The 23,160-nt window shown below is 40.7% G+C and overlaps 1 protein-coding gene across 1 annotated transcript in view; it reads left to right on the plus strand.

The window, feature by feature from the left end:
* Positions 1–22,373, plus strand: part of LOC138513884 (uncharacterized) — a 588,633-nt gene extending 566,260 nt beyond the window's left edge. Inside the window, exon 4 of the mRNA XM_069629017.1 lies at positions 15,190–22,373. Coding sequence (XP_069485118.1) covers positions 15,912–16,877 — 966 coding nt within the window. The 5' untranslated portion in view covers positions 15,190–15,911 and the 3' untranslated portion in view covers positions 16,878–22,373. The remainder of the gene's footprint in view (positions 1–15,189) is intronic.
* Positions 22,374–23,160: the final 787 nt, after the last annotated feature.

Consider the following 23,160-nt stretch of genomic DNA (forward strand, 5'->3'; position numbering starts at 1 on the left):
AGCCCCAGACAGAGATTAAGTAAGGAGTTGTTATTGTCTATTGAGGACAAGTCAGTTATACCCATTTCATTATTGCACGGGGACAGGGTAATGGGTCCAGTAATGTCCCACCTTCCATTGCCAAGGGCGTTGCACCAAAAAAACAGTAATTTTTTATTGCGCTTCATGCGCATAGCCAATTTTGTCTTTCCTTGGCCACCGGTTGTCTATCGAAAGGCTGCCTGTGGTTGGGGGGCTGCGTGTCTACTACCGGTGCGCATAATCACATTGCGCAACCCATATTTGCATGGTTTAGCAAGCTTCATTGTTAACGGAGAGCAAGATATCCGGTTTAGAGATTTAATAAACACTCACCCGAAGTATCTCTCATCCTCCATTTGACAAGATGCAGATCCTTGTCATGGCATGTAGCGCTCTACTGATTCAGGGTGCACTGCAAGACTGCAGTCTTTACTCAGCTCCTCACTCGCCGACGCGCTAGTTGACACACGTCGGTCTGATTTTGAAAGTAAAATTGCAGACCACTGTTGTCGGGTCATTCTATTGGTTGGTGGTGTCACCCACGACTGGTAGAAATATTGAAACAAGTTGGCACACTGAACATATTCTAGCTCTTGGTAATTTGTATGTGGATGGACGGTTCATGGACGGGAATACTATTAAGATGCACATTGTTGATGACCCCTTGCAGTAGTTATACTATTATCGAATGCAAGTCGCTTTCATGGTGCACTGGCCGGCATTCCCGGCGGATCTTCCTTCACACCCCTCTTTGAAATACATATTATCTAATCCTGGCACCAAGAAGGATGTCTCTACACTTTACACACTGGCACAGTCCATGTATACTACTGCAGTGCCGAAGCCTAGGAGTAAATAGCGGGCAGATCTCCAAGTAGAATTTAGCGACCATCAATGGCAGAATATATGCAATTTGCCAAAAGGGGTTTCAAGTAATTTGAAATTTCATTTAATACAGTTTAAGACACTTAATAGACTGTACTACCCACCATCTAGGATTCATACATTTGGCTCCTGAATTCAAAGGAATGCCCCAAAAGTCATGAGGTGAACGCCAAGTTGTTACACATGTTTTGGGGGTGTCCTAAATTGGGTGGATATTGGGTCTTGATTTGCCAGACTTTGTCATAAATACTGGGTCAGCAACTCAACCTTGAGGCGCAGGATTGTTTTTTGGGGTAGACGGGTAAGATGGTAACGGTTAAGCAGCAATTTCTGAATTTGGGGCTTCTCCTGGCTAAGAGAGCCATATTGCTATGGTGGTCCTGGACAGCCTGCTCATAAGGATTGGCCACATGATGTCATGTGGGCGAATTATATAGAGGAACTGTATTTGGCTTTGCTACCACCAATGTGCTGTCCTAAGCATGTGTGGCAGGACTTTTGTCATTATCTTATGAGAAATGCTGCACCCTCGAACTGATGTCAGGGAATCCTGGAGGGATATGCTGTATGTAGCAATGTGTGCCTCTGAATGTAACATGAGGTTGCAATGCTCTTTTTCTGTAACTGTAAGCTCTTCTGTTGGTACGGATTGTACCTGCCCTGATGTTGGTTCAGCAAGTGTTTAATAAAGAAAAGTAAACAAAAAAAAAAGAAATGGAGAGTGTGCAGGGAGGTGAGAGATAAAGAGCACTGCGCATGTTCATTTCTTTTGGTTCAACAGAAGAAGGGCGTTACATTTGATATAAGTTAGCCCATATACCAAGCACACTAGATAACAAAATTGTCCCGTCACGTTTTAGGGTGCTGCATTCATTAGCTTCACATGAGGGATATTGTTGTTCATGACCCATTTAGTTGAGTATTCATTAGACTTGGGTTCTGTCTTACATGTTACCAGGCGGGACCAGGGTATCAATTGTCACTCGACATTCACCTTAAATTTGCACCCTCAAAATGGCACACTCAGAGTGAGATACCGTGCTCTTTCTTTCCTCTATAGATTCTGTAAAGGCAATAGGGGCTGCGGGGATAGAGACCAGAAATGGAAACATGTACATGTGGGTGTGTCTCATAAGTTATGTGAACTAGAGTTATCCAAGCGAAATTGTGGTTTCAACCTGTTGCTAGTGAGAGCATTGTCAAGAAGGAAAATCTCTCTGACACAGAGTGAAGTGACATACTCTTGATAATCATTGTGTGAATAAGCATTTTGTCTACTAATTAAAATCAAATAAATATATTCTTTCTGCACACCAGCTTGGTTCTTGGCTTCTATATTGTAGCAGGAGTTAGGGATTACCATAGTGTTCTATGCAATAAAATCAGAGTTAGTCAAGAACCTGATTACATTATCAATTGGTGTGGCACTTTATATGGGGTGGAGGGGGCATTAAACTCCCAGAATTAATTGTTACCCGATGAATATATTCTACAGAAATGGGGGCTCATCCGGGTATCTAGCTTTCTGATTTTGATTCATGACAATTTGCAGTGTTAACAGGCTATTCATTTCAGTGCAATGTCAGAGAAGTGCCAGTTTTCTTGACCCCTGAGATGTCAGGGAGGTGACCAGAAGAATACGATAAGTTAATGCAAAGATAATTTGAGTTGGTATTAATTGCTCTGAAATATGGCAGTAATAAATTGCAAGATTTTTATTCCGGTGTAGCGAGAATTTCTAGGGAGGTTGTGTAAAAACCACACTCAAAATAAGTGACACAGTTCTGATTGTTATTCTTGAATATGTCTTTATTGCTTTGTAAATGTTAAATTAAACTAAATAAAGAGTTTTAAAAAAAAAGAAAATGAGTGACACAGAAGTGGCAGATGCCAAGAAACACTTCCTAGGTAAGCTCTTCAATCGTGGAGATTGGCCTGAGCAGGAGGCAGAGTGTTGGCAAGCTCGATTGGTACAAGTCATCGCATTAGTAGGCCATGACATTTGGCATGATGGTGGAATTTTACACAAAGCCCTAGAGCAATTCTGTTTGACTCAAAATGCCTGTGAGGAACATATTTAAATGGCCCAGCTCACAGCCCAGTTGTATTTTCATTTGCAATTGATAGACGAGGGATTGGAAAATAAAGGTGCCAGTATGCTGGAACAGACTGAAGACCTGAAACAGGCAGATAGGTTGCTTGAACAGACCCAGCAATCACTCAGGCAGTTAGAGGAAAAGCCAAATTCTTGAGCTCAAATATGAAAACCTTTTTGAACAACAAACTCACCAGCAGCCCAGGGCAGAGTGAGAAATGCAGTTCAATGCACTCCAGGACAGACATAAAGAAAGTATAGAAACCTTAAACCAACTTCAACATAAACTGAATGAACAGGCTATATACAATAGTGCAATTACCAACCAGTCCAACGCAGTGGTGGACTTGCTGCAATTATTCAATCTTCACTCAATTCTACGGTATTGCCTCTGTCGCATACTCTTTCTATGGATGCTATGCTAGCTTCGTGTTTCCATTTCTGCTTCCCAGACTTTGCACTTGTTATTAGTCTACTGAGCTAGCTGCTGATCTCAAATGTAGATTTGCTAATCTTCTCATCACTGGAGATTTTAATTTACACCCCAATGATCCTGCTATTCCAGCTACTGCTAGCTTTATGTCAGCTATGGCGGGCTTGGATCTTCCTCAGTTGGTACATTAGTTGACCCGTAATCTCGGCAATACACCTGACCTTATATTTTCACCTGTACCTTTAGTCACACTGTCTTCATGTCTGCCAGTTCTCTGGACAGGTCACTATGTTGTAACATTCACTACTGACACCTCTGAGCCGCGCACTGCCAGCTTTGCTCAGTGTTTGCCTCGGTGCAAATGGCATTCTGTTACCCCATCTGACACTTCTGTAAAGATTATGGATGCCAATGTGTCATCCTCTGCTATTGATTTGGAAAATGTATTGCAGCTATTTATGGCTACTGGCGATAAATTAGCCCCTCTGAAATCTTCCTGTGCTCCCGCCCTGCCCAGCCCTGGTTTACCCCTCAGTTAGCCAAGCTGTGGCTCCTCTGCAGAGAGACAGAACGGAAATGGCGTATTGCCCAAATGCAAGGATTCTGTTTCGTGAATCCCTTTCTAAATACTACAAAGCCATTTTTGAGGCCAAACGTCTCTACTTCACCAACCACAACAAAGCTGCCCTGAAGCAGCCTAAAGAGTCGTTATCTTGGTAACTTTTAGTTCAGCAGCTCCTTCCCAGTCTTTATGCGCTTCGCTCTCTACATATTTTGTTTAAGCAATTCTGGCCATTTGCCAGAAAATTGCATCTATTAAGGCGCTAACCCCCATAGCAAATTCTGCTCCGATATTCGATGGTGAGTTTTCTCTCTGGACGGTTTTTCAATGCTTTCATTCAACTGATATTATTAAAGCTACTCAGAAGATGAAATCAGCCTCTCCCTTGGATTCTATCCCCCTTCCGATGCTAAAATCCATTATTCTTACTATCATTCCTGCTGTTGGTGGCCCTGTACAGCAGTCTTTTTACTCTGCTTTGATACCTCCAATTCTGAAAACATGCTCTGGTGATACCACTTTTGAAAACTCCTACTCTTGATTCTCTCTACCCTCTAAATATCGTCCCATTTCTTTATTACCTTTTTTAATGAAGCTTTTTGAATCCCTGGTTACCCCTCTGCTTTATCAATTTCTGGAAAATTCATCCTTCATTTATCCCTTTCAGTCGGGATTTTGCACTGGACGGGGCACTGAGTCAGTTCTTGTTTCAGTTGTGGATGACCTTACATGGCTCTCTGACCAAGGAGGGGTGTGTGCACTGATTTTATTAGATCTTTCAGCCACATTTGACATCATTGACCACTCCACCTTGCTCTCTAGACTGCCCGGTGCACAGGTTTCCAGCTCAGTCCTGACTTGGTTTGGCTGATTGCTCTCGATCACTTTCTCTCCGCCCTTTCCAATATGACCATGTTTCTATCGTTTGGGTTCCCCAAGGCCCTGCCCTGCTCCTATTCTGTTTAATCTCTACATTCAGCCTTTGGCCAAACTCATCCAGTCGCACGGCTTCCGCTGCTATTCTTACGACGATAGTACGCAAATCATCATGCGTCTCGTTCTAGCAGAAGTAGACGCAGTAGATGCTGGTATTGCTGCTTGGAATCCGTGGGTAACTGGATAAATCAAAATTGGCTGAAGCTGAATGCAGCCAAAACAGAGGTTCTGGTAGTTGGTCCCGCATCTGCTACATCCTTTTGAAAACAGGCCTTCTGGCCGACTTCCTTAGGCCCTCTTCCTATCCCAGTTGCTGTTGTTAAACACCTGTGCTGTAAAATCTCTGCATCCCTTTCTGCAGAAGCCGAAGCTAGTATGGTCTGTCAAAGTGGACATTTTAAAATGAAAATTCTTCGCTGGGTCCTCCCATTCCAACTGGCCTGTCTATGTGCCCTGGTGGTTGCATCTTCTATTTTCGGGATTACAGATTATTGCAATTCTCTTTTTTTAGCTCAACCTTGTTACCATTTGAATCATATGCAGGTTCTACAGACCTTGGCAGCTACAGTTGCCACAAATACTGCCCTTTGTTCGCACCTCAATCTCACCAGTTCTCCACTCTCTCTACTGGCTACCAATTGACCGCCAAATTGATTTTAAAGCACTTTGTATTGTCCATCGTGCCTTTTACGGCACAGGCACAGATTACCTTCAGAAAACGTTTTGCCCGAATATATCCCTTCTCGAGTATTAAGATCAGAGCATGTACTTTTGATTCAGGTGTCAAGGTTCAACCACTCACAGATGAGAGGGGAGCTTTTTCAGTGGCTGCAGCGATTCTTTGGAACAAGCCTCTGGTCCTTTACGTGCGATAGAAAGTCCTTTCATATTTTGCCGCCATCTCAAAACATTTCTATTTTAGTTTTATTTATTTCCTTGGTTGTGCCCTTCTCAGTACTTTTAGCACCGTGATGCCTTAGTTGGTGGAATTTGTGCTTTATGAAAGCTATAAAAAATAGCATATTAACATAACATTGATGGATGAAATCGCGGCCTTAAAACAGTCCATTACTGAGCGCAAACATGAAAACAGTCAGTTAATCATAAAAGAGATTGACTCACAAAATGATTTTGATCAGATGCACCAAGATTAAAATATTCTGAAGCAACAGAAAATGCCGCTGTTCAAGGAAATAGACATTTTAAATCAAGATGACAGTATCCTGTTACAAAAAGGGAATCAGGTGAAAATGGATGAAGATAAGGGTCAGCCTGTTTCTCAGGAATTGGCCAGAATCAGAGAGAAAAACATGGATATCATGTAGCGACTGAAGCAAGCAAAGGCTGACCTGTTGGAGGCAGTGTATAGTAGAGATGCTCAGGAGCGAGAATTTGTCATTTTAAATGAACATTTTTGTAAAAAGGCACGCATAATGCAAGGCTCTCTGAGGGAATACAAAGTCCTACAAGGAGGGGTATAGAAAGTGAGGGACCGACTGGCTACTCAGAGAAGAGAAGTTGAAGCTAGCCAAGCCTCAGCCTCAGTCAAACTCTCGGAATGTAGGCAGGAAATCCTAGCAGAGAGAAACAAGTGTTTGAAATTAATAATGCCCAAAGAGAATACAAACTGGCACTGAGACAGTCTGACCAACCAGTATATGGGATGGGTTCTATGATGGAGGGGAGCGTCCCCTCCTATCAATGCCCTCATATTATTCACCTACAACTCCCCAGGTACAGACTGGAACTGACATGTGTGCCCCCTATAGAGACCAGGGAGACATAAGACAGGTGGGGTTGCCTATCTCTAGTCAGTCTGATCAGGAAAGCTGGTCCTTATCTGATAAGGATGGATAGTCTCCATTATCAAAAAGAAGGGAAGGTGGCTGGTCCAGCATGTCATGGGAAACCAAAAATAGTCCTTTGAGTACTTCTGATCCTGAAAATACATATGGTGAGAAGGTTAGAGAATTAGATTTACAGAAGATGATCTTGCAGAGGGGTCATCTCGCCCGCTTAGCTGAAAGAGAAAAGCAAAAGCTTCAGCCTAGGAAGGGCATTTTAAAAACCTCCACACATTCAGGTGAATCGGCAGATTCACCCAGGCCACGTGGACGGAGAGAAAGTGCATATGTTCAACCTTCAGACGAAAAGACTGGGTATTACCTGCCCTGTGCCAAAAAGTGACTTCAGGGAAGGTGAACCTGAGAGCTCACCGCAGTATATGTGAAAAGAGGGGTCCAGATTGCATGCTTGTGGAAGGCATTCACAATACCATAGAGATCAGGAGCGCCTAGGAAACAGGGGCCGGAGTTGCAACAGCAGTACTGATTCTGAAGGACAATGGACCCAATCAGGGTATCAACACACTGATCCCTCTGACCCTACCACCTACAAAAGTATTAGGTACAAAGGTACGAGGCCCATTCCAGGTTACTTTACAATCCCCTGGCAGAAGGGGGGATTTGAAACAGGTGAGTATTTCCCTGTGGAATTCCCCTTCGAATTTCCTGTGGGAAAGAAGTAACATGTGTGATGATTCACTAGGTGTCGTCACTTCTGACCAGGGGGGCGCCCCTTCTCGTGAGGCTATGGACGTGAGGCTGCTCCCAATAGTTCCCCAAGGGGTGGTAATTCAGGAAAACCTAATGGGAGTAGCTCCCCTACAGGGGGTAAGGATGACCACCTAGGTGATAGAAGTCACATCACCCAAACCCAAACATACCTGAAACCTCTAGCACCCTTTCACACACCCCTCTGACAGACACAACCATATGCGATTGTAACATCAGGTTAGTTTCACCAACTGAGATGAAGAAGATTGTCCGAAAAGCAAATGTTAGCCCCAGTGACTGTGCGACACTCCTGAACGAAGCAAGACCCTAGGAAGAACCAGTAGTGCACCCACAAGCCAGCAAAGGTAACAGGTGTGTGAAGGGCCAGGAATGAAACACAGACACAGTGGATTCATGTTTTTGGCTATAAACCTTTATTAAACAAAATGGGTTTGGAAAAACACCTCTCTGTCCCTGCTCTAAGAGGTATTTTCCCCATGAAAACAAAACAAATGGGTTGGTGCTTTGTCAGAATGTCCAAAACAATAGGTCCTGGGTTCAACATTCTTTTCTAATCCTCACATTCTAAAATCAACTTGAAAGTGAAAGGGAAATGTCTTTGGCTTTGAAAAGTCCATAAATGTTCCAAAGAATAAATGTTAACTCCAACACAAAAGTTCCAAGTGAATATATCTCACAGCTCCAGAGGGTTACCTTCCCCTGGATTTCTCCTTTTTATTTAATAACAGTTCTCCGAGTTACTGTATATCAATAGAATGAGTATACAAAGTACTGCCTGGTAAACTCTCCTGCCTGGCTTCCTCTTACTGTGGGATATGTTTTATTCACACCTCTTGGTTATCTGGTTAACTCTTGTATCCTTCTGTCAGGATTCTCTCATATAACATTGCCCAATTTGACCTTCCCTGGAAAGTCCTCTTTCCAGGGCTTGCCTTTTACACAAACACTTATCTCTTGCAAAAAGCCTGTACTCTCCTATCATGGCTTTGTTTGCATGTTAACCACTTGTTCTCATACACTTGTTCAATAATTCTCAAACACTTGTAATTTATAATGCCTGGCATACTCTCCTACCATGGCTTTACACTTCTTCTCCTAAACGTGTGCATTGAAATACCCGGTATGCTCTCCTGCCACGGCTTCACACTCATTCTCGTATACTTCTATTTTTAAATTCCTGGTGGGAAAAAAAACACTTATGTGTAAAACACAAATATTGCTCATCCCTGATATGGCTGCAAAGTGATTTAGACAGGATACAATATTAGCAGATGGAATAATGGCAACTAAAAGGAATGTGTCAGAAAACATGCCAGTAGGAGTTCATGTGCTACTTTAATGAAGCAATTCAAGGGCAAGAAGCATGTGTCCCATAATTTATGAAAGTATGATAATTTAATCAGAAAATGATGATCAGAATTCCTGGACCTCTGCTCACAGTCCTCATTATGTTGTCCTGTGAGTTATGACATCATTTGCTCAAGATGAGCCTTAGAGCTAAGAGGCATATACACCACATCCATTTTTACTCCATAAAACTAGCAACATGTGTCCACTGAAAAACAAGAACCAATGAACCTATAGGACCCTCACTTCTGCTGCTACCCACAAAGCTCCACTGATATTTTTTTGAATCAGTGACCAACAGAGCAGTGGCATGGAAGGAACTCTAATAATATTACTGCCCGATCTCAAGAGGAATTTTAAGGGGAAACACATCTTTTAATAGGCATAACATATCCCTACTGACAAAGGTTATTACTTTTTCACTCCTTCAAAAATCATTTAATTCCAAGTAGGAGTAAAATCTTGTCAGAGCCCTGCATGTAACCTTGGCATGGGAAATGGAATGACAAGGCACATAATACAGCCTATAGTTTTGCTCTCCCTTCCTGACCAAAGACTAGAACAAATTCAATAAAAGCCTTACTGAGTTTTCCTATGGAGCCCTGCTGAAGAAACGCACATATATTTGCCTTTTATGTTAATTGCAGCAATGATCCTATGTACAACAGATTGGTTGCCTTCTTCTTTAACTAGGGACCGCTCTTCTGCAATTCACTGTTACCAGTTAAACCAGGTGCATGGGGATGCTAGAGGCAATAAACACAAAACACATGAATATATTGAAAAGTCTTCAGCAGCTGAGCATAGAAAGAAGAAGGTGCAGTTTACTAGACTGTTACTAGAGTTTCCTATCCTTTAGCAAAGAAACAATATATTTATTTCACTGTACTGCTGAAACGTCTATCTTGGTTTTTGAAAGTTGCTTATTTGTTCTGCACCCCAAAGAATTGTTCTCCCTTGCCCTTCCAATCATGCCCCTTTTCAGCTCCTATGCTTGCCTCTAATACTAGTTGACAGGGCTTTGTAAAAACGGAGGCCGTGTAGCAGGAAAATACTCACAGGGATATTTGCATACCCACAACGCTTTGCAAGCAATGCATATTTTAATCCTGTGATATTATGTGCAGTGTTTTACGAAAAATTCACAAATCTGCATGTGCACAATTATTTTGATCATATAGAAGATTGTTTGCAACAATTATACAAATGATCAGTGAAACCATTTTTATATAGCACCTAGTTACCATCTAATTTCTTAAGGACTATGACCAAAGGAAATCTGAAAACTTGGAAAGGAGGCAGATTGTGTGGAAAGCATTCTAGTTATCTAAATATCTGTTGCCTGAATATTATATACGAATAATTTCAGGCATAGTTCATACCCACTATACCTTTGCAGGCCAAGTAAATGATATTACAATGTCGCTTTCCACTTATAGGGTAACGTTAGCAATGTTAAAGTAGGAGACACTGAGCATGACATTTGCCTATTCACAATCATTAGAGGGAAAATTAATATTTAAGTTCTATAATGTGTTAACTTGCAATGGGACCATTTCAGAGTGTTTGTGTGAATACGTACAAAGAATAGGAAACCTCGGATGAAGTTACACATCCAGGTAGCCTGCTTACTTACAGTCAGTAGCCGATATTTGAGCTGATAGTTGGGTTACATAGCTTGTGTGACGCTTTTGCTAAGGCATTATTAGTAACAGAACTTCTGGTGCTTTAACATTATTTACATTATAACAAACATAAAACAAGTGGATGTAGGTACAAGTCTGGTAACCTTTCGTAGGGGTAATGTAGGTAGAGCCAAGGGTGTCCAGTAATAGGTTAATGTGGCCTGGGGTGGAAGTTAGAGTCATAGTCGGAGAGGAAGGATAGCTCAGGCGCAATGCATGTGACTTAGAAGCAAGACAACACAGCGCAACACAGGTTTGAATCCCAATTCCGCGCTTAGAAACCATTTGCTGGTATTAAGCATGTTACAAATTAACAATAAAATAAATATAAATAAATAATGTATAAGTATGGTAGACTCAAGAATAGGAGTCATGTGTGCGCAGGGAAGATAATTTGGTTAATGTGTGCAGGTATATCTTAGTTAGATCTTTTCATGCAGGCACCTTTTCATATTAGATTTAACATCTTGTCGGTGTATTCTGTGTTAAGGGTTTTTAAGGTCATCCTTCCATAGTATAGTAAGGGTAATGTAAATAAACCAGAGAAGAATATGAAGACTAGTTAGCATAATTTAGTTTTATTTTGAGAAAAGCAAATGTTAAGTGCTTGCTGTGGCTTGTGCCTTATTACATCTGTTGGAATAGGTGGGAATTGTCTGTGTGCGCTGCTAAAACTCTTTTGAGCGACACCCAGAAGGAAGCTGGGCATGCCCACAACTTAGAGGGAACATTGCCTGTATACTCTACTGCCAGGGCTTCACAATTATTCTTTGTATTGCCTGATATTCTCTCCCACCAGAACTTCCTCTGGTTGCACTACGCACACTTGCAATTTTGACAGTCTTGTGTTATGATACTCTTCAATCTCTAAGTTATTTGGCATCTTTCGTTCCTTCTCATTCAGCTTATTTGCTTCGGTTTCTTTTCAGCACCATTGTTTGAACAAATGCACACATTTGCAATTTGAACAATCTCTTGTTCTTATATGGTTCAGTTTCTTTAAATTATATGGCACCTTTCTTTCTGTTTCGTTCATTGTATTCACTTTGGTTTCCTTTCAGCATCATTGTTGGCATGCCCCCCTGTCCCCTCTTCCCTCAGGTTGTTGCAATGGAGATAGCTTCTCGAATGGTAAACTGCAACACCCTGGGGGCATCCCGGTGTCTTGCTTGCCTGTTACACGTCTTCCTGGACTCCTGTAGCACAGAGGCTTACCGAGCTGGGCATTCTCCTTCCTCCAGTACCTCTCCTGAGCCGGTTGGCTCCACGGACTTCACTTCTGGCTGGCAGTCCGTTAGTCTGCACTGAGCGGATCAACATCTTCCCTGCAGGTCTCTCTACTCAGCTGATCTCTCTGTTTAAATGTCCCACCTGCAGTCAGGTGCTTGCAACAACTAGAATGCAGCGTATGTTCCTGGCCTTTCATGATCCTCATTACTCTGACCTTCTTCGTGGCAGTGGTTTCAGCATTAGGAAGAGGAAAGTCAACTTGTGTTAGTTTGAAGGTAGATTTTGAGGAAATGCCTTTCTTTTGAGGGTGATTTGGATGATTTACATTCAGGGGTTTAGGTAATGTTTCCAATTATTTGAAAAGGGACGTTTGGCAAGTTATTGACAGAATAGCAAAAAGTATTTCCAATAGTCTCAGATGGAAAATAAAGTTTTAAATAACTTGAGGGAGATGAACATTGGGTTACCTGGGGAGCAATCTTCATCAGCCCCTGTCTCTTCCTCATTCCAATGGCTTGCATAGTCTTCCTACTGGCCAGACACTCCTTCCTTATAGTGGGATAAGAATTGAGGGTAACAACATGCCATTAAGGCATGGGGAACTGGGGAAGCACCCTTTAATGGAAAAGGAGGATATGTGATTTCATCAGTTGATGTCATCGGGTTTCCCTGAGATTTATCCCCCCTCTCAGGTGGTCCTCCCTCCTATAGCCGCCCCAGGGTCAGGATCAAGCAGCGATTGTCATCCCCTGGCCACATAGGGGTGTTCTCCCAGGGAAAGAAGTGATGACATCCTTGAATTCATCATAGGTGTAACGCAGGAACCGGTAGATGCGTAAAGCTTGAAAGTAAATATAAGTTGATTGAAAATACTGATTGCGAGTTAGCCGAGCTTTATGATATGAGTTAGTGAATTTGTCGGAAAAGAAAAGTTCACTTGGAAACTGGGCGAAGGAAAAATTTTGCTAACAAAACAATTGATGTATCTAGGCATGCTTCTGAGCTCAAGTATCAACGATGCTCCATGGGTTGAAAAAGTAAAGGACAAATGCAAGCAATTGACAGCGCAAGCCTGCATTGTGAACATGAAATATGGTAAACATTCATTAAAACCCATCCTGACCTTCTATAAAATGAAGGTCATTCCGGCCCTAATCCATGGAGCTGATTGCGCTTTTGGATGCCCTACAGAAGTGTGGGCCTCACTGGAACATTCTTTTTGGTCCAAAGTGCTGCGATTACCATTAGGCATGCCTACCGCGTGTATAAGACATGAGCTCAGTCTTCTATCCATTAATGGAAGGATATCGCGGAACACGCTAAACGAATATCGCAAAACAACTGCAGAGAAGCCGCAACCACAACATAACATCCTAAAAGATTAATCTAAGGGACATTGTGATACTGTCCTGTCATTGGGGGCACAACGCTGTGAAAGCATCTTAAGCAACATAGGAGCGGATGGAAACCTGCTACAAGAAAACCCAAACAAGGTTAAATCGATGCTTTGGACCCAAGATAGGATAGATACTGGTGACTCTCATAAAAAACACAGAATTATGAAACTGATGCCTAATGAAGAGAGAAAACTGAACGAGATTCAGCCGTACCTACAAAAATTTCCAGAGAAAAATCGCAGATCGATGTTCATGAAATATCGTCTAAATCAATTTCCCACACAGGAAAATTTGAGTATACGGGAAGCAGAGGGTACAAGATCTCTATCCTGTCGTCTCTGTGGAGAAGATACTGAAACTTTGAAGCATCTAACATTAACATGTCCTAATCTGAGACATGAACACACAAAGCATTTGGGAAGGTTTATATTGGCAAAACCATCATTGTCCATTGATGAGTGGTGGGGACAATCCTTTCAAGACTCGGACCGCAGTTTACCAATTGAGTTAACGTTCTTCTTGGAATCAATGGAGAAAAAACTGTTAAAGGCAGAAATTAATCTAGAATTCTTATTGTTAAAGCAATTTGATATAACTTAAGCATTGGGTATATGATGTAGCTTTTGCTTAAATTAGTGCTTAGCTTCTGCCAAAGTCCAAAACCTTGCCTTGTACCTTCCATTCGCTCATTCCCTGTGAAAGTCTTTCTGTATCTTAAACTTGCTTGCTAGGCTTAGGCTTTTCGTTTACTTCTTCTTCTTTTTTAAAGGTTTGTAACAAACCAATAAAAAAAAAGATATGAGTTATCTTCCTCGTGGCAGTACTTGACAGGAGAGTGAACCAAGTGGGCTTAGTGAAAAAGGGAGGAAAGTAAGAGTTTGGAACCCAAGTAAGATAAGGGTCTGGGACCCAAAGTGAAACCAAGCAAATACCTAAGGGAGTCTCCCTCAGGACAGTGGTAGAGATAAGTCCACTGGCCACCAGGGAAGGGTTTGGGGCCCTGTCCATAATCACAGCGGGCAAGAAGTGCCCACTGCCCACCAGGGTAGGTTCTGGGACCCTGTCCACAATTGCATTGGGGGAGGAGAGCCCACTGGCCACTAGGGAAGGGTCTGTGACCATGTCCATCACAGACAGTCAGGAAGGGGAAACCACTGGTGATATAAGAAGGGTCTGGGACCTCAACAAAGAGACCTTAAATCAGAGAGGAAATATTCCTCATTGTAGTGGCAGTGATAAGTCCACTTGTCACAAGAGAAGGATCTGGGATCCTGAGAAGATTTGGGACATTGTTGAGAGCAAGTTGCCAAGGCAAAGCCTGTATCATCCTGAAAGCACTGATTATCAAATAATACAAGGAGAAGCGAGGCCCACATTTTATGCAGATAACATAAATGGCAAACAAGTAGGTTTCTAACTGTATTTGATGGTCCTCGCAGTGTGCTCAATATTCACTCCGGACACACCATATCCTGTTTTAGGTGTTAATGGTTTGCCTAAGCTTGATGCACACTAATATAATCAGCTAGCAAGTATGATTCTTAATTTACTTCATGATCTGTTTAATGTGCTCCATATAGATATTTACTCTAGGCACACTAATGATTTGAAGATGATCCTGAAAAGGTAGCCACAATCGAGTAAGGTCACTGAAACTGGTCGACCACGACCAGGTATATTGCAATGTTTGTGGATACAATGGTTCATATGATTGAGCTACAGCCATTTAATCAACTTCGTCTTCACTGCAAGCTTTTATCTTTTTGTGCAGGGACTGGCCCGGGACTGATAAAATAAGAGTTGCCCGAGATAACAGTCTCTTGTTTTAACCAGGTTTTAATTGTATGCTTTTTGTTTATGCGTTGTCCTTGCTGATTGACACTGACAGCACTGTATAAAATTAAGAAAATTAAAAAATAGCACTGTATCTTTTTAAGACACTTTCCAACTGGGAGTGGATTTGAAAATGTTATGATTAATGAATATAATAATTTAGAAATTCTTTTTCTATCCTTTTATTAGATAGGCGGCGCATGAGTTCGGCAGGAGTCCAGTCTAACCCCAGCATTCTGAGCGAGCAGGAGTGAGAGCCGAGGACCTGTGTTTCCATTGAAGTTGGCTTTGAAATGTATTATCACTTTAATTTCAACTGCAATTGAAAGGACTTCCTTTAAAAACCCAGGGCAGGTGCGTAGTGCCCCACTTGAGTCTGGGCAGGAGTCCAGTCTAACCCCAGTCTTATCCCGGGATAGACCAGAATAACTGGAGGATTAGAACTCATGGAAGTGACCGTCAGCATCTTTCGCCCATGTACAAGAGCGAATCCTCGTACAGGCGACGTGGAAGAAGGAGAACTGACTGACGTGAAGATAAAGGAACCTCGGCCAAAAAGAGGACAGAGAATAACAGAGCAAGTAAGTGTGAATGGAACTGAGAGCGTAAGTGTGGGAGGTGACAGTGGCGCAATATGCATTGACGGGGCAACAAGCATCGGAGAACCGCTCGTAAGTAGTGAGCAACCAGTGTTACATATAGCACCACACCCGCACACCCTCCCGAACACTTAATTGAGTCTTGTACTTGAATCAAATCAAAATGCAGATATCACCGACACAGAGCTGCTGGAGGCAAAGTCCCTCAGCCAGCAACCCGTCATGCAGACTCAAACACACACCAGCGAACACGAAAGGAAAGTGAAAGCGAAACCAAAAGCGGGATAGGAGGGGTCAACTACTACAGCGGCCATGAGCAATCTAAACGAAGGCCAGAACATGAATGAGATCCCGATCCCGATTGGAAAAGGGAATAAAGAACCTTCCGACATCAGCAACAGAAAGCAAACAGAAAAGTCTTGCGCTACGGTGGAAATAAAGAAAAAAATCAGCACAGCATTGTTTGTGGGAAGCGCAACCCCAAATCGACCAAACCAACCAAAAGCAGACGATATGGTGATCCCTATTGGAAAAACAAGAGCAAGAAACGATATACAAGACATGTTTCTCATAACCAACGGAACTGGACAAATCAACCTAAATGTAACTGGGAAACAGAAACATGAAACGATTAAAAATGTGGAACATCATTTGACAAAATCAACTGTAATAACGGAATTTGAGCACGAAGACTTCGAAGACTTGGAAGTGGAAAGAGGAAGAACTCATAACAGAGGTGACCTACGTGATCTACAAGGCGCAGGGGCAAGAAGCATGGACACGCAGTATGGAATCCCTTGCAAAAACGAGCAACAAACAAGAATATACGATAACGACAAAGTCTTTGAAGGAAACGACATGAACATAAATGTAGACAATAAAAAACAACCAAGGGCTCAAAGATCAGCAGGAAACCATGGGATAATCCATTTCGCACACAAAATATACATGTGTACACCAACGATGGGGAAAAGGAAAGGCGTAAGAAGTGAAAACTCTCACAAAATATCCTTGGCCGATGAAATAAGAGAAATCGAGAGACGAACAAGCTTTATTGAGAAGATGAAAGTAGGAGACGCATGGATACCAAAAAGGCAAATCCCTCTACACTCTTCAAATCCTGAGGGGCATGGAGGACATACCCAGTACGAAATCACTGATTATAGCAGACAAGACATGGACAGAACAGAGAATAACGAACTTCAAAAGAAAAAAAACTCACACAGTAAAGCAATTGACAATCTAAGAAAGAGCAAATCACAGACAAGTGTAAATTAAGACATGCAGGAGGGACAAAACAACTAAAACACAACAAGTGGAGAACAACTGGAGGCAGCAACAACAGGGGACTGCGATGATCAAACAGTGGAGTCAGATACACGAAAAAGGGGGAAAAGATCACCTGAGCTACCAACATCAAAAGACATAAAAACAGTAATCATAGAAAAATCACAACTATCAACAGCAGCAGGAATACAGATCAACAATAACGTGATGGCCGCGATGACCATCTCATTAGCACCATACACAAAACTATATGAAACTATTAATGAAAACGTTAAAGATAACACAAACATGAAAAAATATTTGAAATGAGAAATAGGTTTCACTCAAATGCGGAAGTGAAAAGAAACAATAATAATAAAAGAATCTTGGAAACATGACAACTGACATGTTATGAATCTTTACTTTTCTCAATAAATTAGATTTGGATTTAAAAATGTGTGACTCACCACAAAAAATGAAATTAATCTCTAAGGTTGGCGCATTTGAGCAAAACCTATTTCTCATTTCAAATATTTTTTCATGTATACTGTGTAGCAGCCACACAAGGATTTGAGACTTACTCGTGCAGACAACACCAAAACTAGCAGAAACAATATTATACAAAAAGCTGGCGCCGCAGAAGAGCTTTCTTATGGATGCAATTTTTCTTTAGATAACACAAACATGTTAGTCACAATACAAAACAAACGTACACCAATGGAAACCAAATAACAGCTGACCTGATGGAAACAATAAAATGGATGAGAAAATCTGCAGAGCGAAAGGAGAGAGAAGTGAGTACAGCTCAACCATTTTTAACATGTAAACACCAAATGGGAAACGTAGAAAACAAAACACCACAGGAAGGGGAAAAAAACAGCAAATCGAGGAAATTAAACAGAAAGTCAATTGGAAAGAGGGTCAAGTCGCAACACAAACAACAGATCTAGGAGAAACTACTAACCAAAAAAGCAAAGAACTAAATGAGACCAGAAGGTCTAACAAGACAAATAAAATAAATGAAAAAATAATGATTGCGAACCAGACAAGTAATCGGAATATTCTAGAAAAGGGAGAAATCCCGAACAAAAAAAAAAAACAGGAGCAGCTTCAAAAACAAGAAACGTAAAAGGAAAAACAACTGAAGAAAGATGAAGAGCTGAAAAGAGGAAAAAATGAAATAGAGAACGATGATGAAGAAGTAGAACAGAGTTCTAATGAAATGTACTTCATGTCTTAACGTCAAAAGAAAATCACAAAAAAGACACAAGGAAAAAGAAAACAAAGAATGTCAACAATCAGTAATTAAAAAAACTAAAGATGACAAAGTAAAAGAAAAAAAGACAAAAAACATAAAAAAACATACCGAAGAAAAAAGAGACTGGATCACAAGCATTCTTGTGAAACATTCATACACCCACTCGACAAGGAGTGGGTGAAACTGCCCAAACAATAGAAAACAATAAACACCAAGATAAAGTAAAAGAACGGAGAACGGAAACCACAAAATCAAAATTAGTAAAAGATGAGAGTATGACAGCTCAGTCAGACGACGAACAAGAGGAGTCACACGCCTAATTGATGACGCTTCATTCTATATATAAATAAACGAGTCATGGATGGAAAACGACGAGGATGAAGTGGAAAGTGATGAGATTGAGGATCAAAGAAATGAGCTAGGGGAACTTGAGCTCCAATTGGAGGAGGTGTCTGAAAATGACGACCAGGAACCAGACTCCTCATTTGAGGAAGCACAATTTTGCACATTAGCGCAAAAACAGGAAATACTTTATCAAAAAAGAGCAGATCCACAAAAAAACAAGGAAAAACTCACATCGAGACATACCCAAACTGGAACCCAAGTGGTCCATCAAGGAGTGCTAAAGAAAAGCATCTCGACTTAAAAACTGAAACAAAGATGAAGGTAAACAAAGACAAGAACACAAAAGTGAGACTTGAATTTATGCTCAAGGAAAAGAGAACTATCAACTTAAATAGGAACAACGTAGTACATCTACTTTAAAAAAATATCGACCTTGAAGAACATCTTGTCCAATAATATTGTAATTGTTGAATACTTTGATGAAAAACGAGTTGATCAAATAATATTACATCTTAACTCACAACAAGTGAAATCTCAACTCCTAAAGAAAAAACACAACTTGGAAAGGGCCGGATACAGGGTGAGTGATCATGTACCATCAGCAAGCAAGACCGTGAGGGAAGGACGTCATACAGAAGAACATAGAAACTTCGAACAGAGGACCAGTAGAACAGGAAACAGAACTCACACAGAGGAACACATGAGAAGAAACCCAATAAAGGTGACATTTGATAACCAAACGAAAGGAGAAACAAAGATCAGAAACATGAGGGAAAAAGAAACAAAAAGATCAACAAAGGAGAATGATTGGCATTGGCTAGCAAAAGCTCTAGCAAACTCAGACAAGGAATAACAAACAATAGAAGAGGATGAAGGAAAGGACCTATTGATATCCTGGAATACCAGAGGACATGGTCACTTACTAAACAAGCCAGACCAATGGATAAAGGATGCAACAATAAGATGTTTACAGGAAACATGGCTGCAGGAAGCCCCAACAAGTGAGAGCCACAAAGTCCTAATAAATCCAGCAATCAAACGAGACAAAAGAAGACCCTACTCAGGACAATTAATCCTGATAAAAAATGCAAAAAACGTGAAGCTAATTGACTCTGGGAACCCAAACCCTTTTGTACAATGGGCTCTAATACAACTAACCAACAACCTCATAATGGTGAGAAACATCTACTGGAACACAGAAAAGACCAATAATCATTACCTGTGGCGACCTGAAAAACAATTGTCTCAACAATCAGGGTATGCCTTGCCTCAAACAACTAACGACAGGTGAAAAAAACAATTGAAGATGGGTACAGATGGCCGAGGAACACAACCTATTCATGTTAAATGAACAGACAACGGGTGATATCCCCGGGAAGGAAACTTAGCAAAACAAAAACAAAAATCTACAATAGACTACATTTGGATAACAAAGAATCATCTAGATCAAGCAAAACGCCTCGACATCATACCTCAGCAAAAGAGAGCGACCATAACATTTTAAGATTAACATGGAACAGCAAGAAAGAACAGATGGAAAACAGGAAAAATGAAAACCTTAAAATAAATCATGAAGGAAATTGAATCAGATTCACCAATTTAGCAATAACAGCAATGACAAACAAATATAAAGATCAAACAAGAGCACTTGGAGGTGACACTTCATACGAATGGCTATTGACAGCATATACAACAAGAAAAACAGGCATGAAATTACCTTTACTGGAACCCAAACATCAATATAGTGAACTGGTTGTAGCAAAAAGTAAGAAACTGAAACTGGAAATAGCAGAAATAAACTTGACACTGAAGCTGAATCAAATTAAAACTAAAAGACAACATTATAAAAACTGGATAACAGGATTCAGAAAACAGTGAGCGCAAGAACATGGGGAATTAATGCTAAAAGCAATAGGACAACAAACAACAAGAGACATATGGATACTACTAAATAACCAGACTCTAAATCAACAGTGTTGCTTAAACAACGGCGTTACAGAATCTGATTGGATTACCCATTACGCCAAAGTATTTGGCAGCAATGACACAGGCACAAATAACATTTAAAAAAAACATGCAGTAACCAATGGTCTTTAGAATTAAATCACTGTGACATAGAAAAGGGAATAAAAGGGCTAAAAAAATCTCATGAGCAGCCGGCACAGATCGGTTAACAAATTTGGTGCTAAAAAAGGACCCCAAAAGATGGGCAACGTTTGTCCTTACAATATTCAACCATATATAAGATTGCAAGACAATTCTAACTTCATGGAAGACGAGCACCATAGTTCCAATCTATAAAAAAAAGGCCAACGAGAGGACCCATCAAATTACCAGCCAATAATGCTCCTCGACGTGATCGGAAAGCTATACACGTCATTCTTACAGAAAAACTATCAGATTGGGCGAAAACAACAAGTATCATTGACCCAAGACGAACAGGGTTCACAAAAGGGACAAGCACGGAAATCAATTCTACTATTTATATTGAAGCTAAACACGATGAGAGCAAAGTAGAAATTACATCTAGCCTTTGTAGACTTAAAGCAAGCTTTCGACAGAGTCAACCGAGAAAGGATTTGGCAAAAACTAAAAACGTGGAACTGTCCTGAAGCGATACTACAACCGATCAGAGCACTACACAGCAATCCATCAACAAGAGTACGTTTAAACAACAAAGGTGCATTGTTGGCTGCAATAAAAAAAAGGGATCAAGCAGGGATGCCCATTGGCCACAACCCTCTTTAAGCTGTATATAGCCAATCTTCCAGAAGCATTGAAAGACATAAACCACCATCCTCCAAAAATAAAAAACAATGAGATAACAAAGATATTATACACAGACGATTTAGTGCTGATAAATCAAACAGAAATAGGACTACAGCACTAATTAGAAAAATTACATGTATACATGGAGAAGAATGATCATGTAATAGACATCAAAAAGTCAAAAATTCTAACAATTGGTGGAAATAGAAGACTAAGTGCGAAAGAATTTAAATGGAAAATCAAAGTTGAGAAACTTGAATTGATGAAGGAAATCAGGTACCTGGGCATACTTTTCAATAACACAATTGCAGAAGAAAAATGGGAAAAAGATCTAATGATAAAAGTAAGAATGTTATGCTCAAAAGGAAAAATTCAGAACAGCGTTATGGCAAATTATCTCTGACACCGTTGAGAGTATTCTACATACAGAAAGTTCAACACATATTGTCATATGGAGGAGAAGCAGGCCTCAATCTATCATGAAGGCTATGGGACAAACTAGAAAGCAGGTTTTGAAATTTGGTCTTAAAGTTACCAAAATGCTTGTCGATATCTGCCATAAGAGCCAAGTTAGGATTGCAATCCCTATACTCGGTAATATGTTGGAAATCAGTTGCCTTGCTAAGAAAAATAATGTTAGACAAACTTGTATCAGGATACAAAATACTTGCAAGCAACGAGTAAGGTAAATGTGGAATGTTATTAAACCTGTGGGAAGACAAATGGTGTAACTATCTCGTACAGATTGACTCAAACTTATTAGAGCTAATCGAGAATCCTGAAAAAGTAAAAGGCAAACTAAAAAGTCACGATTTGATAAAGACGAGAGAAACAAAACTTCTGTACCAATCACTAAGGAACATCAAAAACACTCACCGAAAAAGACACTATGCCGAAATAATTGATGAGATTTCTGAGCAAATTCCACAGAGAAAAGCTTCTACAAATAAGGATGGACGTTACCCAACCAACGGACTCCTTCACAATAGGGGACGTAGAGGAGTCAATTAAGGGGATTGTAGATTCTGCAACAACAAAGATACCCTAGAAACAGTGAAGCACATACTTTTGGAATTCAAAGCAATAACTAAAGATAGAGATGATGGGGCTGATTCATGGAATTATTTGCACCGAAAAACGGGGATTTGTGCCCCATTCTGCCCGCAAATCCCTGTTTAACAAATGGGGATTTGCGGGCAGAATGACGCACAAATCCCCGTTTTTCGCCGCAAATAATTCATGAATCAGCCCCAAAGTCTTGAGCAAGTACATAAGGCATTTTACTACAAGAACAAAGGAAGAATGGTGGGGTGAACTTCTAAACGGGAAGAACACAAGACTTACTTGTGCAGGAATAAACCTGCTAGAAAAAACAATGAACACGAAGAAAAACGAGTATTTAACAAGGGTGAAATAGAGAGTGATTTAAAAAATGGAACATTGACGAAATTAACTTAGAGGGATTGATATAAGGAAAGGTGTAAAAAGTTTTATTGTATTAAACTAATTAACAATAAAAATATAAAACAAGATAGGTGGCGCCTCACCTCTAACTAGAAGTAGAGGGTTGTTTTCACTAGCGATAGTCCTTTTCTGCCTCTCATTCATAGGGCATTGATTCTTCCAGTTCCCAGTTAGACTTTAACTTGAAATCTGTCAGTTTAGAATGAGTGGTGGTTTGGTTTCCTGCCCCCTGTGGGTTACAGTTTTTGAGCTTGGCAGTCGCCATCTAGCTCTATACAGTGGCCCTTCTTTGTGATAACTAAAACTGGAGCATAGATGCAGGATCCCTGCTAGGAGAAATTCAAGTTACAGCTGTGACCAAATCCCAAACTCGTGTCAACAGTGAACTCTCAGTGGAGTAAAGATACCCCGGATGCAGATTTTATCACTTCACAAAAGGCAGACTCTATTATTGGAAAA

Source organism: Ambystoma mexicanum, chromosome 12 (assembly GCF_040938575.1).
Source record: "Ambystoma mexicanum isolate Mex_15411 chromosome 12, UKY_AmexF1_1, whole genome shotgun sequence".
Lineage (NCBI taxonomy): Eukaryota > Metazoa > Chordata > Amphibia > Caudata > Ambystomatidae > Ambystoma > Ambystoma mexicanum.